At 34.3% G+C, this 15,858-nt stretch overlaps 2 protein-coding genes across 3 annotated transcripts; one reads left to right on the top strand and one right to left on the bottom strand.

Annotated features, from left to right (window-relative positions):
* Positions 1 to 417: 417 nt before the first annotated feature.
* Positions 418 to 3,361, bottom strand: LOC135593107 (uncharacterized). Of its 2 annotated transcripts, none has more exons than XM_065082928.1 (3): positions 3,206 to 3,361; positions 2,382 to 2,912; positions 418 to 949 (listed from the first exon to the last, which is right to left on the bottom strand). In XM_065082928.1, exons 2-3 carry the CDS (start codon positions 2,830 to 2,832, stop codon positions 900 to 902), a joined length of 501 nt encoding a protein of 166 aa, XP_064939000.1. In that variant the 5' UTR covers positions 2,833 to 2,912; positions 3,206 to 3,361; the 3' UTR covers positions 418 to 899. The 2 variants fall into 2 exon arrangements, with proteins under 2 accessions (XP_064939000.1, XP_064939001.1); XM_065082929.1 differs by lacking the exon at positions 3,206 to 3,361 and adding an exon at positions 3,008 to 3,189.
* A 6,797-nt stretch (positions 3,362 to 10,158) lies between these two features.
* On the top strand, positions 10,159 to 15,642 carry LOC103997933 (GCN5-related N-acetyltransferase 5, chloroplastic). Its single transcript, XM_009419277.3, has 2 exons — positions 10,159 to 10,956; positions 15,169 to 15,642. Exons 1-2 carry the CDS (start codon positions 10,289 to 10,291, stop codon positions 15,392 to 15,394), a joined length of 894 nt encoding a protein of 297 aa, XP_009417552.2. The 5' UTR covers positions 10,159 to 10,288; the 3' UTR covers positions 15,395 to 15,642.
* Positions 15,643 to 15,858: the final 216 nt, after the last annotated feature.

Below are 15,858 nucleotides of genomic sequence, written 5' to 3'. Positions count from 1 at the left end.
GGAGCACCTGTGTACGGTAATATCGGATTCGGATTCAATGTACGCAACCCGATAACCCTTCTTGACAACAAATGAGATCAAAGAAACATCTGTATCAAACAAAAGCTTTCTTATTCTTGAACTTCTATCCAAACTATCAAAATAGTTTCTTAATTTGGAATCTTTGCTTCTTGACAAATATTGAGACTAAATAAAATTTCTGTGTCAAATAAAAAGAGCTCTGGGAAGAAAAGAACTATAAGAAGATATTAAACAACTGCTGAAATCTTCATGTATGAGAGACAGTTCCTCAACATCTACTGCAGTTGCAGCTCAAGTCAAAACCTGGTGATAAATGAAAACATGATGTGCTACACCATCTTATGCCTACAAGTGAAGATGCAAAGATTACTGTAAATCTCATAGCCCAGAAAGAGATGAATGAAGAATTCATACTATTTAATCAGCAATTGCCAGTGCAAATGCAATTGCAGCTGAGGACCATACCTACAGGCCGCAAGGAGTTTTAACGTTCCTTGACCTTAATATTTACAGCAAAAAAAGAGAAAGGATAGCACCATATGTACACAATATATACAGAAGAATTGTATTTACACCCAATTGTCCGGTCCGGCACCAGAGAAATCGTTCTGAGGCAGAAAACAAGGAGATAAAGAATAGTATTCACAGGTCTATTTGAATCTTCACCGAGGATGCATCTCTTTGCAGCTTCCTTCACTCTTGCTTGCATCTTGCAAGGAATGCTTTGTCCAACAAGAAATTTATGTGCTTTAACATCCTAACAGCTTCTTTCTTGCTTTGTTTAATCTTTTTTTTTGTTTTTTTCTGAGGCACCCCATGATCTTCATATCTTCATCAATACAAGGAACACACCAATGACAAGCTTTCAGCGAGTTGTTTCAAGCTGACAAGTGTTCTGCAAGCCACTCTTCGATATACCTTTTGCTATCTGCAACAATAAAATGATACATAAATATATATGAAATATATCTACCAAAAATTCAAATCAAATAACATAAATCATAATGCATAAAGCTAAGGATCATTCTATTAAGGTAGACATCATATTTAAAAAAAGGTTGTGGCAGAAACATGATTTGTAGTGCCACTGCTCCTCTAAGCTCATTCTCATGCCTTTGAACTTGAAAGAAACACATTTTATTTCTTCAAGATAAGAAATACTAGATGATCAACGATACATAAAATTACATTCAACAGGACCTTTTTTTTTTGGGAGTTTCAGGAACGAAAGAGGTAGTGGCCAAACTTGCGTGCTGAATCAACCAGAGGAAATAACTAATATCCTAACAGTTCAGCTAATATTTACTAGCTAAAATTTATGAGTTCGAGAAACTGGATTAGAACTGCAAATTTCATGTACTTAAATCAGTGCAAATAAAAAATGGTAGAAGTTTTGGGTTGCAAGTGGGCATGAGATAAAAAGAATGCAGATTCATCGAAGATGTCAAAGCTATGATATTTAATGAGAACAGTAATAAGGGTATATACCAGTATACTGAAACTCATAATAGATCATCTAACCTAAGCAAGAAAAATTTTGCTTACTCATCCATGGAGTAGAGATGACATGTAGAAGTATATTAAAGCATTTTTCCAATAGAAACCACTAGACAGTAACAACCGATATCATTCAGTGACTAAATTAGAAGTCAAGATGGTTAACAAAGGAAATCACTCTTATGCACTGTCAGCTACATAAACAACCTTATTTTTTTTTATTTGAGCAACCGGAAACATTGAATGGATTAATCTTGAATAGCATAATTGGCAATAAAAAGGTCCTTTCTTGAAGGAAGACAAAATGGCAGCAGGAATTTCCTTAGATCATTAACTATTTCTGAAAAAAAATATCTCTAGGTGAAAAGAAAAACACAAACAACACAAATTAAAAAGATAAATTATAAGTGGAATTGAGAACGTCCAACAAAAGGCTAGAGAAAACATGCACCCGTGCACCGACGCACAACTACAAGACTTCAAAGCAAATGTTAGATGTACTGCTGCACAACATGTAAAGTTTTATTGAATTGGAAGTGTAGTATACTTTCATGAGAGACCATTATTCTTCTAATGGCAGCATTCTCCCTACATTTAATCCAAGAAATCTCAAGAGACATAAGGTCAGCATTTTAAGTTCCAACAAGTGCAACTGGGTTACTTCTCCAAGCAATCTTTTTGTAGTGGGAAAACAAATGATTATTATGCTAAATAATGAGTTCTTCTTCTGAAAGAAATGAAAAAGGAAAACCCACATAGTGAGATCAAACGAATTAAGACATAACAAGTAATGAGGCAAAGCAATAAAATGTCCACTAGAATGACAATTTCTATCAAACAAATTGATTCAAGATCCGATTTACCAGAATAATCGTAGTCCGTGAGATCAACAGCACCTATAACATGCTTCTGGGAGCCGTCCACCACCTCGCGACGACCACGGCCATAGCACGGGACCAAGACAGCGAAGCTGCGCTCTGTATCGTTCTCGGTCCCGAACTCAGGGGCGTGAGGTTCCAACCAACCGATCGACCAATCGGAATCATCGGATTCAGAACCCGACATGCATCCTCCATCCGAGGGCACCAGGACTACGTCATACTCCTTATCTAACCGTCGTTCCTCCCGGCTATGCCACTTCCTCCTGATTCTTCTCGGACTAGATCTGATTCGAGGCCCGCTCACAAACTTCAACGAATCCAGCTCCCTGAACCCCGCGGTGGAATCTGAAGAAGAGCTCAGAGATGGATTGGGAGTTTCATGACCTTTTCCACCCAAAAGCCAACGGGATAGAAGGTTAAAAGCCACATCCATATACTCTAGGAAGAAAAATCCCGCGGCGCCTGAGGCAGATCGCGACCAATGGAGACGAAACGAGTCGTATCGAAGTTTTCCTGACAGATGGAAAGCAAACCAACTCAGGGCCGATAAAAATCGAACCTTCATATCTAAAGCCATCAACAATCATCAAAATCACAACTTTTCTTACCGAAAGCCCGCAAGAAAACCAAAATCACAGAAAGGGAGGCAGCCTTCTACTGTTTACCTCTTTACAGAACAATAGATCTTAAATTCGAACGAGCAGAAGTAGAACAAGCAAATCCCGAGGAAGAATATCTCGAAATAAAGCGTACTTTTCGATTAAAACTCCTTAAAAACCGCAATAAATTAAATCTCCGTCTCTTGCCTGGTTATCGGAAAGTCGATTCGATAAGGACAACTCTGATTACAACACGGGATCCAGCAATCCTCTGGTCGAGGTCTCCTCCACACAATCGGCAGGGGGATGGCTCTCTCTCTCTCTCTCTCTCTCTCTCTAATCTCGGTGCCCGTCCACCATTTATCGACCTCGAAGAGGCGATTTGGGCTCCGCGATACCGTGATCACGGTCCAGATTCCGTGGATCCGAATCTTCCGTGAATTCCAGCCGTTCAATACTGGATCCCCAGCTATATTCATCCACGGGACCCACAGAAGTTACGTGGCACAGGGTGCCTGGTGGGGCCCGACGTTTGGTAGGTTTGGGGGGATGACGTCTTCGCGTACCTCTAATACTGTTGCGATTTAATGGGATTCTGGCATTTGGCGGCCCAATCATTGCACAAGTCTACGGTGCATGATGTTGCCACGTCAGTTAAATTTGCTACCTCCTGATTTATGAATACACTCCTGAGATCATTTTATTCAAAGATCGGCCCAAACCACAGTCGTCTAAACATACTTTGAGTTTTATTTGGAATACTTAGTTTAATTGACTTAATAATTAACATCATTTACTTCTATAATTAGAGATAATTACATACTATCATATATAATTAGTTATATTTATTATTTCGATCTCTATATTTTTAAAAATTATATTGAGATTCTTATACTTATGAAAATAAAATATTTAACATTGTTGTTATAACAAAATCTCTCTCCCTTTCTTGATTTTTAATCTTATATAATTATTTTTCTAATAGGATCTTAATATTTTACTTAGTAAGTATAAGGATTTTAATATAACTTTTAAAATTATAAGGACTGGTATACTTGAGATAACTAATTACAGATGGTAATTCATAATTATCATATATAGTATAAAATTAATTTTTCAAAAAAGTTTAGGTATGAATTATGATGAGAGAAATATCTACCTCTTATTAGAATTTGACAAATAGATAATCCAATCAACAACAGGAGACTAAGGTCCTCAGTCAATAAACATTGACTAAATATAAAATACACAGAAATTATTTTCTTAAAATATTTATTCTGATTAGATAAACTAAAAATTCCATCAAACCACAGTTATCGAGGTTAAATATTATTTACCCCAAAAAAAATTTACTTTATTTTATTACTAACTTTATCATCAGAAAGACAACGTTAAAAAAACTCACTCGATCTTAGTCTTATGGGTTGACACTAAATCAGATATCTAAGACTTTCTTGATTGCTTATAAATCCCAACCAAATAGATTTGTACCCTTTTTTAATAGACCAAATAGATTTGTACCCTCTCTTAATAGTGCACTAAAACCAGATCGCAGATTTCTTAGCTCGAGTGATCTAGAATGCATCTGATGAGAGTGGTGGCTTCCTGGAAACTTCATAGCCAGCACCAGAAGTGAATGATTTGATCTCGAATTCATTCATCGTATTCAACGCTCAACAGTAATTATGGTTGAACTTTAAATCCTCGACACCGACGATGCATGGAGTCGTGTGTGAGAGAGATGTTTCTGCCATGGAAGACGACACGAGGAAGAGCTTCCTGGTAACTCCACAGCCGACGAGTCTTCTCAGGAACAGAGAAGGAGACATGAAGTAAGTGTTGCAGCAAAATGAAGTCTTTGCAGTCCGAATATTGAATGCTAAGTAAAACTTAGCACATTGAAAGCATGGGGCTACTCGATGTACGTATCATTAAATATTGCTAGAACTTGACTCTGACTAACGACTTTGATCTTAAAATCTGTGCTCAAGTTTGATTTGGATGCCTCCTTTCTTACCCGAACTATTCCAAGATTGATTGATTGATTGTTGACACACGAAGAAGAACAATAAGAGGTTGTCATTGTCATTGTCATGTTCATGAATTTTAACATGATATAATTTGTATTTTCTATCAATTATGAATTTAACATATGAAACTTAGTCGACATTTATATAACGTGCCACCTTAATTACCAAATACAATGAATCACATTAATAGAACATCTATAAAAAATATTCACTTGTGAAACTGATTATTATAAAAAATATTCACTTGTGAAACTGATAATTACAAAGTCTTACCATCAAATCCCACAAAAGTTAGTAATCACAAAAATAATATTGTTTGCATGTACATTTTCATTTGGAACTTAATATAAGCTATAAATATAGTCTCTTGAAGAAAGCAAAATGTGAGATATAAGCTATAAACATATTATATCGTCGAGATATAACTATTTACAGGTCTTTGATATTTATAAATGTATATTAACTCAATTGTTTATAGTATTTTATCATATAAGTCATCGACATAATATTTTAGGAAAAATAAATTATATCCACATCTCTTTTATCTTCGAATCAAAATAAGATAAGAGATATGAAATATGAGCACTTTCATATTAAAAAAAAAAAATTCTTCGAAATAATCAATAAAATTTCAACTTTTAATTTTTAAATACCCAATGATGTTTTTGATAATACTCGAAAGATAGATTAATCGATTCCTATCCGAAGTAGAGAGATAGCGATGAATGGGAGGGAAGGTTAAGTAGTGAAAATAACATGACAATGAATGTTGAGGATTTATTGAGTAAAAGGGTGGGGAGAGAGAAGATATGAGGTAAATGAGAGATTTCTCTCGTAAAGTTCCAATCATTGTATTAGATGTTATGATCGATGGGGAAGAAAACAAGCATGATATATAGACATGTGGATCTAATGTCATAGTTACATTCAAACAATCGATCAAATCATATGTCACGTCATTATCATCAAATCAAAACTACGGGTATTTTTATTTCTTTGAAGGCCAAATAGATGGAATTCATGGTATGGTAGGATCAGACATTGATCTTCAATTATTGGCCACACTAACAAAGGAGCATCTCACGCTATTCCAGTGGACCTGCAATTGATCCATATATAGATCGACTTCATGTTTATTATATCACAGTAAGACATGCGATAGTCAAGTATTTTCTTAATGAGTTTGAGTTAATATAAATATATGAATAGATTTAAATCAACCTTACTTTTTAATTTTTTAATAAAATTTCCAGGAGGAATGCAAAAAAATTGAGGGACTGAAGTCTCTGAATAGTTGAAGGGAAGAATTGGTTCAACAATCCTTAATAAAAAAACTCAAATTACTTTCAAATAAATAGATAATTAAATAAAAAAAATATATTAAAAATAAATATTGATAGTGTATATATTGTGCGATTGATGAGGTGTTTTTTCAATGACTTAACCTCATTTAGTGAAGAAAATATCATGCGAAGAAAACGAAGTAAATCAAGTCTTGAAATACATTATTTCGATCTAGATTTCGACTAATTCACACGTGGTATGATATCGAATATGTTTTTATGAGTTATAATTAATAATTATACTTAAGTATTTTTATTATTCACGAGAGATTCTAAGGATTATATAGATTCCTAACTAGGATCTTCTACGAATTCTCTCATACACGAGAGCCCATACTAAGGATATATATAGAGTCATATCTCGTAAAAAATATCATCTTAGACCTTTTTCAGAACTATGCTTTTTTTATATCTCTATATAGAAGCATTAATCACTATAGAGATAGAGTTGATGATAAACTTCATATCTACGTGTACTAAAGTGTAAACCATTATATTTTTTAGCCAATCAATTAATTTATTATTATTATTATATATAACATCCTTCTAGGGATCTTCTTTCATCGTTGTAAGGCTTATTTTAGGTAAACACTTATCATCCCGAATGGCACGAATCCTGTTCAAGTATTTAATAAGACAATCGACTATATTTATTATCAACTTTAATATAAAATATAAAAATAACTAAATAAAAATCTAGTCATCTAATATAATTTTATCTAACCTTTATTTGTCTACTCATTTAAGTATTTATAAGTTTATTTTATAATAAATCTATTATAACTTTGTAATCACAATTAATAGAAATAAGAAGAGTAAGGTTTGAGATTATAAGAGTAGAAATTAAATTTTTAAGTCATTTTGCTTTGGTATAAGTGGGGTCAAATGGTACAATTAGTCTATTTAGTTAATTGATAAGATATAATATTTTCATCAAAAATAAAAATGTATCCAAATGTAAACTTAATATCCAAAACCAATTGGCATCACTATAACTTTCAAAAACTTTTTATAAAATTAAGTCCATAATAAAAAGTATCCTTAAGGGATATGAAAAACTCATTCAAGAATATTTAAGTGAGTCAAACTTAGGTTACTAGTATATCTACTAAGTCTAAATATAATATAAGAAATATCAAGTCTAGCTTTATTTGATAGATAAAAATGAGATCTAATAATTTGAAAGTATTTTTTTTGTTCACATAATTATTTTTTTTTTAACAAAATGAATATTTAGATCATAAGGAGTGGAGATAAATGAATACTCAAAATATCTAATTTTTTTAATTATGTTTTTAGTATAATGAGATTGTGATAATGATATAGAAATAAAAGTTTTTTAGATTTTCTATCAATTTTATCAAGATCTTTCATTTCAAAGTGATGACATGAGAATAATTTAATCTCCAAGATCATATCTAAATCCGAAACAAGAGTTAAGATATGATCGATATAAAGACAGAAAAGGATAAATTTATTTTCTATCCTTTTATAATATAAACGATTATCAGATTCATTGATTTGAAAGTCAATTAATAGAATTACATAATCAAAATTTTCATGTCGCTACTTCGATGCTTACTTGAGCCCCTATATGGATTGGATCGGCTTGCAAACTTTTTCTTCTTATTTAAGCATGATAAATCCTTCGGGTTGATTTATGTATATCTCTTCTTCTAGCTCTTAATTTATAAAGATAATCGTCGCATCCATTCAATGAATAGAAGCTTATGAGTAGAAGCAAATGCAAATAAGATTCGAATGGTAATAATTAGCGCTAAAGGTATATAAATATTAAAATAATCAATGTCAGCCTTTTACTAAAAACTTTCATAATAAACCTAGTCTTATATTATTCGATTATACCATCAATCCTAATCTTTTTCTTGAAAATCTATTTGCAACCTAGAGGTATAGCCTAGGAGGTAAGTCAGTGAGAATCGACTATTAATTATGGATTATATTTCATTATTAACTATCTATTTTCAGAAATAAGCATTATGAGAACATGCAGCTTCTTGAAATAAACCTGATGTATCGACAAATTCATCACCAAAGTTCTTTTGAATCCTATCTATCTTATTTCTTCTAGGCTCAGATTGAATACTAGATTCTATAAGAGTTATAAAAGATGAAGAACAATCACTTAAGATATTAGTAAATAATATAGTTTTGAAAGAAAATATATTTTCAAGGAATTATGCATATCTAAATTCAATTAGAGGGTCATTTAAGATTTCAGGTATTTCAAATTTTACTATAAGAAATCTATAAGTGTTAACTAAACACCCCCATAGAAGTAACTTAGCCTTTGTAAACTTTCCGAGGTTTATAAGGACTTATCTCTTTATTCTTTTGTAGTATCCTATTGAGTATATAATATGTAATGAGAGGGCCTCGCCTAAATACTCCTGAACTAAAGATCAATATATTATCTAAAAGAGTTATATATATATATATATATATATATATATATATATATATATATATATATATATATATATATATATATATATATATATATATATATATATATATATATAACTACACGAGACTTTATGAATTATGTCATGATTTTCATAAAATTTGATAATTTATTAGAAATATACTCATCTCCTTTATTAGATATTTGGATTTTAATTTTTCTATCAAATTGGTTTTTAACTTTTGCCTTATAAATCTTAAATTTATTAAGAATTTCATCTTTAGTCCTTAAAATATAAATGTAACATAATTTGAAGAAGTTATGAATAAAGATTATATTGACTTTCACTTCCGGTTAACAAGTCACAAATATCACTATGAATTAATTTAAAATTTTATGTATTTTTAAATTGAATAGGTTTAAAGGATTTTTTAGATTGTTTAGATTGAACAAAGATCTCACATTTAGATTCAAATTTAGAGTTAAATTTTAAAATTAAATTAAAATAAGATATCTTTTAATTGATCTGAAGTGGATACGGCCAAATCTATCATACTAAATACCACACAATTCAGAATTTAAGACAATAGAGGAAGATGATTCATATCTTTGTTAATTGAAAGATTGATTACATTAAGCTTAAAAAGTCCTTTATATATCAAGTCTTTTCTTATATACATATCTCCCTTAAAGATTATAACTGAGCTTCTAAAAAGATTCCATGAAATTTTATTTTTTTTCCCCTTCAAGTTCCAACACAAAGATCATGACTCCAAGTGGATTCATCCTTTATTAATTGGTTTCGTGGAACCCATGGGTTGCTTGTTGTCCTCCATCCTCTTTACAGTTTCTTAAACCACAATTCTTTTATCCTACTGGACTAGAATTATCCGAGCGTTGATGTCCTTTACGTTTTGTTTCGGTTCTTTACAACCAAACTACAACTCCAAACTATTTTTAAGAGCCAAAGATTAATTTTACATGTCTCATGCTTCATAGATCTAAAAAGAGTCACTTGAAATCAGAGTCAATTAATCACAATCATAAATTACCTCCTATTACCAACCATTGCAGTTCATATCCATCAATGTCAATTTGAAGGCTAACAATATGAAAATAGTACAGTAATGCCCATTTTGATTTCAAAAATACAAGATGCCAAACAAAATGGTAAATCCCACCACCTAAATATGATATTTTTTGATGCAGCTTTCAATCTTTGTGATTGCCAATGGAGTACTACAAGAAGGGAGCTTATCCAATGAGCAGTCCTCATGTGAGACACAGATTGAGACTGACACCATGGAGGATGCACACCCTTTATGTCCTGCTGCTGGGAACCCTGAGAGGGCCCACAATCTTCTCCTCTCTCTCTCTCTCTCTCTCTCTCTCTCCCCTTCCCCTATCTTGCCCCTGTCGCTCCTTGAATTGATTCCTCCCCAGTCTCTTCTTCTCTCATCTACATCGGCAACGAGGAGGAGTGAAGCCAACCATGGGTTGTCCTCCCACTCCACTTCCCCTTTCTCTTGAATGCACACTCCGACCTTTCCTGTTCTCCTCCTCACCCCATCGCCCCTCACCTTCTTCGACAACCTTCTTCTCCAATACCACCACCCTCTCCCTGCACAAGTCCCGTGCTTTGCCCCTCCTCAAACTCCTCCGCCGCTTCTCCTCCCCTTCGGCGCCCCAACCCGTCACCCCCTCCCCTCTCGACTCGTCCCCGTGGCCCGGAGCCTTCCTCGGCCCCGACGGCCTCCAGGTCCTCCGGGACTTCTGCGTCACGGTGGAGCTCGACCACGGCGGCGGCGGGGGGAGCGGTGGGTTCCTGGAGATCCGCCCCATGTTGGCCGAGGAGCTGGACGCCACGGCGCAGCTCCTCGCGGAGTCCTTCGCCGAGTCTATGTTCGTGCCCGCCCGCTACGTCCCCCTCCTCGCCTTCCTCGTGAAGCAGTACGTCGCGGAGCGGCGATGCCTGGAACCGCACGTGACGGTGCTTGTCGGGTTCTACAGGGAGAGGGGCACCGAGGGGGCTGCTCAGCTGGCGTGCACCGCTGAGATCTCGCTCGACGCTCGCGGAGCCAATGCCGCCCCGCCCACGCCGGTCCCTCCCCGGGAATGCCCTTACATCTGCAACATGGCTGTCAGAAAGGCGCTTCGAAGGTCCTAACTCTGTTCTTTTACTTCTTTCCTTCACGGTTCCTTATTATTGAGGAAGAAAAAATTCCACCTTTCCTCGAAACAAATGTTATCAATTTTATGCAAGAATTTTGATCCTGGGGGTTGGAATAGAAGGAACAATTTTCACTTACTTCTTTCGTTCATGGTTCCTTATTATCGAGGAAGAAAAAATTCCACCTTTCCTCGAAACAAATGTTATCAATTTTATGCAAGAATTTTGATCCTGGGGGTTGGAATAGAAGGAACAATTTTCACTAACTTCTTTCGTTCATGGTTCCTTATTATCGAGGAAGAAAAAAATTCCACCTTTCCTCGAAACAAATGTTATCAATTTTATGCAAGAATTTTGATCCTGGGGGTTGGAACAGAAGGAACAATTTTCACTTACTTCTTTCGTTCATGGTTCCTTATTATCGAGGAAGAAAAAAATTCCACCTTTCCTCAAAACAAATGTTATCAATTTTCTGCAAGAATTTTGATCCTGGGGGTTGGAATAGAAGGAACAATTTTCACTTACTTCTTTCGTTCATGGTTCCTTATTATCGAGGAAGAAAAAAATTCCACCTTTCCTCAAAACAAATGTTATCAATTTTCTGCAAGAATTTTGATCCTGGGGGTTGGAATAGAAGGAACAATTTTCACTTACTTCTTTCGTTCATGGTTCCTTATTATCGAGGAAGTCCACCTTTCCTCAAAACAAATGTTATCAATTTTCTGCAAGAATTTTGATCCTGGGGTTTGGAATAGAAGGAACAATTTTCTATCATTCATTGTGATTTTGTGGTCGTAATCTCTGTTCACAAGCCATTCTAGGAAGAAATGGCATTAACTTGTGTTCTTGCTCATGGATTGTGTATGAAGTGAGCAAGGCTGCTTTGAGAACCTAGAACAAGAAAGATGATGCAAGTACAAGCTTTGTTTCAAAATTCGTACACACTTATATTTCTTCCATCCTAGGAGATGATTTTACCTAAGTTGAACATGATCAAGAAGACATGAAACCTTAGTAATTAATGAGTAATGACATGACTAGGAGTATGATTTAGAATTTCAAACTTTGGTACTTGGCTAAAATGCATATAATTGTTTATTATAACCAGACCATTCAAGTCATCTATTTCGAAAATCCTCTAAATTGGCCAGTGTTTGTACTTTTAACTCCTAAAGTTTTATTTCTTTAATAAGTAGAGATTTTCTCGCATGGTTTCTAACCATGCATCTGCTATTAGGACAACTTATGGCTTTGCGTTAGACTGTATTGTAAATTCTCTATGATGTATTTTGACAATGGCTTTAGGTCTGCGCCATAGAAAAAGACCACTGCACTCTATATGTTGTTAAGGATTATATAGTCATCTTGTTTCCTCTTTCTGTCATAATGATGATTCTGTGCAAAGAAAGTTAGCATAGATCATGCTTGATTTTGCTTTTCTGGATTCTTTTTTTTTAAAAGATCACCAACTCATGAGCTTTTCTTTTATTTCAAACATTCTCTGGTTAGTATCATCATAGAACATCTGATTTGCAAAGCCTGTTAAATTAGGCATACATCATTGTGTCCACATTCAGTCCAAGCACTCCCTCTCCGATATTTCATTGATGCAGATTAACAATTCATGCTAAACTTTTACAAGCTATGCAAGTTGGAGTTTTCAATATTTCTTTTGGTTTGTTGTTGTTTTATGTGAAGCATCTGGTTCCCTAGTTTTGCAAACAGGAGCTTGCTCTCTTGTTCTGCATTCATTTTTAAATGGTGAATCATCTTCTCTATTTCTAGGCATAAAACTATGTTATAGAATCTTTTATCTTTCTCAAATCAAGCATTTATCATTACAATTCTCAAGTATTGCCATCTAACAATTACAACCCATATAAATGCTTATTCTTGCACAGTGTATTGAGTATTCGATGAAGGAGGCTTGTGTTTGAGGTTTTCATCCACAAAGCATTAAGGCATGCATCATATAAATTCCGTAACACAAAAAATCTTTAAAAAAATAGGACACCACATGGCTACCATATGACAATCAAAACTTTGATATTTTTGCCAGATTTTCAACGCAATTTTGATGTAACTTATCATCTACTTTGTCCTGCTTGTGTTTACCGAAACATCTGTAACATAATGGGAAGTCTCCAGCATTCGTCAGTGTCCTCCATTTACATGACAAAATTATGAGAAGCATTTCAAAGCATTTGGGCTTCGTAGAATTCCTGATATCCAAGACAAGGTACTTTTTTATCAAAGAACTCTCAGCTGAAATGGCTGGTAGGCAGTGAGGAAACCAATGGGTCTCTTTACAACCTTTGAAATGTCAGTATGATCATGATACTGGCCTAAATTAAACCTGAAGAAAGAAAATCTGATGGATTATTAATATCTAATGAACATTCCTGAGTTTTCTGGTTGCTTTTCCAAACTTGCCTTCAGAAAAATAAGATTTTATTCCAAAGAAAAACAGTGATGGTAATTTAAGAATTTTGATTAGTTCATGCTGATTATGCCTGGATCCTAGAATCCAGTAACTATGTAAATACTCTTTTTTTTTTTAAAGGAATTATCAAACAAACCTTTGTGACTAGGATCTAATGCTCTGCATTTTCTCCACTTAGGTGGACCATATACTTGGGAGTCTTCTCAGCTTCTAGTCATACATCAAGTTAGACTTTTATTGCATCTTAAATTCATACCTAAATATTTTTACTAATGTATGCTGGAAAGAATTTTAGGAACTTGGAGATTTTGAAGAGTTCAAAGATCATTAGAGTTCCCCAAAATTAGGATAGAAGACTTGTATAACTGCATACCTACATGACTCTTAAGGTAATGTTTCTTGGTACAATCTTTGAGTGAGCAGTACATCTGAATCTTTTTATTTTTATCACCAGAAGAAAGTAAGATGATCAAAGAAGATTTGATCTTAAAAATTATTTTAGTGAAGCTGTGAGCAGACGTGAGAGCAAGAAAATGACCAAAGAAGGATGCCTGAGAAATGATTTGTCTAAATTCAGGAAAGAATCCATATAGTCAACTCCAAATAGTCAAGACTTGAACCTTCACACAAGAACCAGCTTCGACATTATTATGGTTAGTCCTTCAGAGATGGATTCATAAGTTGGCTTCATGTAGTGCCTCATCAATGAATGATCAAGACGGACAATAATAAAGATAAAAGTAATTTTAAACATTTGTAGGAAAGGTTGGGGGTTTAGGCTGTGTTCTTGACAGATAAAATATGGAGCCAACCGTAGACAAATTTATTGGTTGCAACTTGAAAGGATATTTAAGTTGCATATATGTTTTCATGATTAAGAATGTCAAAGTTTAAACAAAAAATGGAGGATAGCCTGAGACTTGAAACAAGTAGCTAATGGAGTTGGAACAAAAATTAACTCAGGTGATGGATTAGCAAAGAAATAAACACCTTCATTGCCTATATCCTAACATGATTGGCATATGACTGCAGCTTACATTAAAACTGTTAATATGGGCAGTTTTAGTGGCAAAATCACGAGTAAGAAAAATATTCTTTTAACAGTGGTTTCTCACTGAAGCACAATTGTCAAGCCAACACAATGATTGAATGTAACTAATTGTTTCTCAAATTTGAAAAACCACAAGCTTGAATATAACAAAGAATACTTGGCATATACCTTTTTCATATCAACACGTTGTGCATTGGACAGAATCTTGTAAAGGGACAATGCTAACAAGGCAGTAAGCACTATGCTTATGGAATTGGTTTTTAGAGTCACTTCAGTAATTTCAGTATCCAATCCATCTTGTTGAATGATCATTCTCTTATGGTACGATATCAATGCTATCATTTCCTTAGTAGAGCAAGTTGCACTGTATGCAGTGTGTGACTGAAGCTAAATGTTTCTTCTTAAAGTGTGGTTAGAACAGTTATCTGGAATGACTAACCCAAGTTTTCAAAACCAGTTGGATAAGTGTTGATTGTGGGATATTTTCAGTCCAACCAAAGACCCATGCCCAATTGCCAAAATCAGTATCAAATTAAAATTTAAATCCTTGTTCTAACTTTCTATACCAAGCTTCTTTGAAACCCCAAATAGTAGAAAATATGATTTCTCAATTGGTGAATAAAATCATCATGTTGCAAAACACTTGTTTGCAATTATTCTTGGGAACTATGAAGGATTGACTTGCCATGTTCTTTAATCTTGTATCAGGAGAAGAATTGGTTGGCATCTCCTGAGGGCATGTGAGGAGCTCATGACTCAAATGAAGACCGAAAGAAATGTATACCTCCACTGCAGGGTGATCGATAAGGTTCCATTTGACATGTACCAGAAAGCTGGTTACAAGGTTGTCAAAACGGATGGCTTCTTGGTTTGGTTGACGCTTCAACGTCGCAAGTACTTGATGTCCAAAGAACTGCCCCATGAAATTGGATGACACTACATCTGATACATCTCAAAGTGATGATCATCAGATCTGATACTCTTACATGTGATACTACTGTATAGGGAAATCTATCTTGAGGTTTTATGTACCAAATAATTATTTTGTTGGTGAGCAGCTTAATGCAAAGTATCGCGAGGAGTATCATCATTGAATCTGTTCCTGGAATTACCGTATGGTTTTATATATGTACCCGGTGCGATGCGCTTGGTGATAGTAATTGATTATAATGGTTTATAATCTGTGGCCATCTGATGTTTTCATGTCCATATATATAGGATTTCTTTGTTGTAATCCAGAGAAAATATGTTACAGAATGTGTGCATATTCATTATACTAAAAGCTTATTTCTCACATATATATTTAAATTTAATATTTTTCTAATGATTTAAGTTAATGGGTTCTATGGATCAACTAATTCTAGTGGAGTTACCACTTTCTAATTTATAATTAGGGTC

The sequence above is a fragment of the Musa acuminata genome, chromosome BXJ1-9 (assembly GCF_036884655.1).
Source record: "Musa acuminata AAA Group cultivar baxijiao chromosome BXJ1-9, Cavendish_Baxijiao_AAA, whole genome shotgun sequence".
In the NCBI taxonomy this organism is placed as follows: domain Eukaryota; kingdom Viridiplantae; phylum Streptophyta; class Magnoliopsida; order Zingiberales; family Musaceae; genus Musa; species Musa acuminata.
The sequence above is the reverse complement of the archived record's forward strand: the minus strand, read 5'-3'. Positions and strand labels throughout refer to the sequence as shown.

Excerpts from the sequence above, each read along its gene's own strand:
- LOC135593107 (XM_065082928.1), bottom strand. The coding sequence starts at position 2,832 with ATGGATGTGGCTTTTAACCTTCTATCCCGTTGGCTTTTGGGTGGAAAA. Across the intron at positions 950-2,381 it reads CACGGACTACGATTATTCTG|ATAGCAAAAGGTATATCGAA; the intron begins GTAAATCGGATC and ends TTATTGTTGCAG.
- LOC103997933 (XM_009419277.3), top strand. The coding sequence starts at position 10,289 with ATGGGTTGTCCTCCCACTCCACTTCCCCTTTCTCTTGAATGCACACTC. Across the intron at positions 10,957-15,168 it reads GTCAGAAAGGCGCTTCGAAG|GAGAAGAATTGGTTGGCATC; the intron begins GTCCTAACTCTG and ends ATCTTGTATCAG.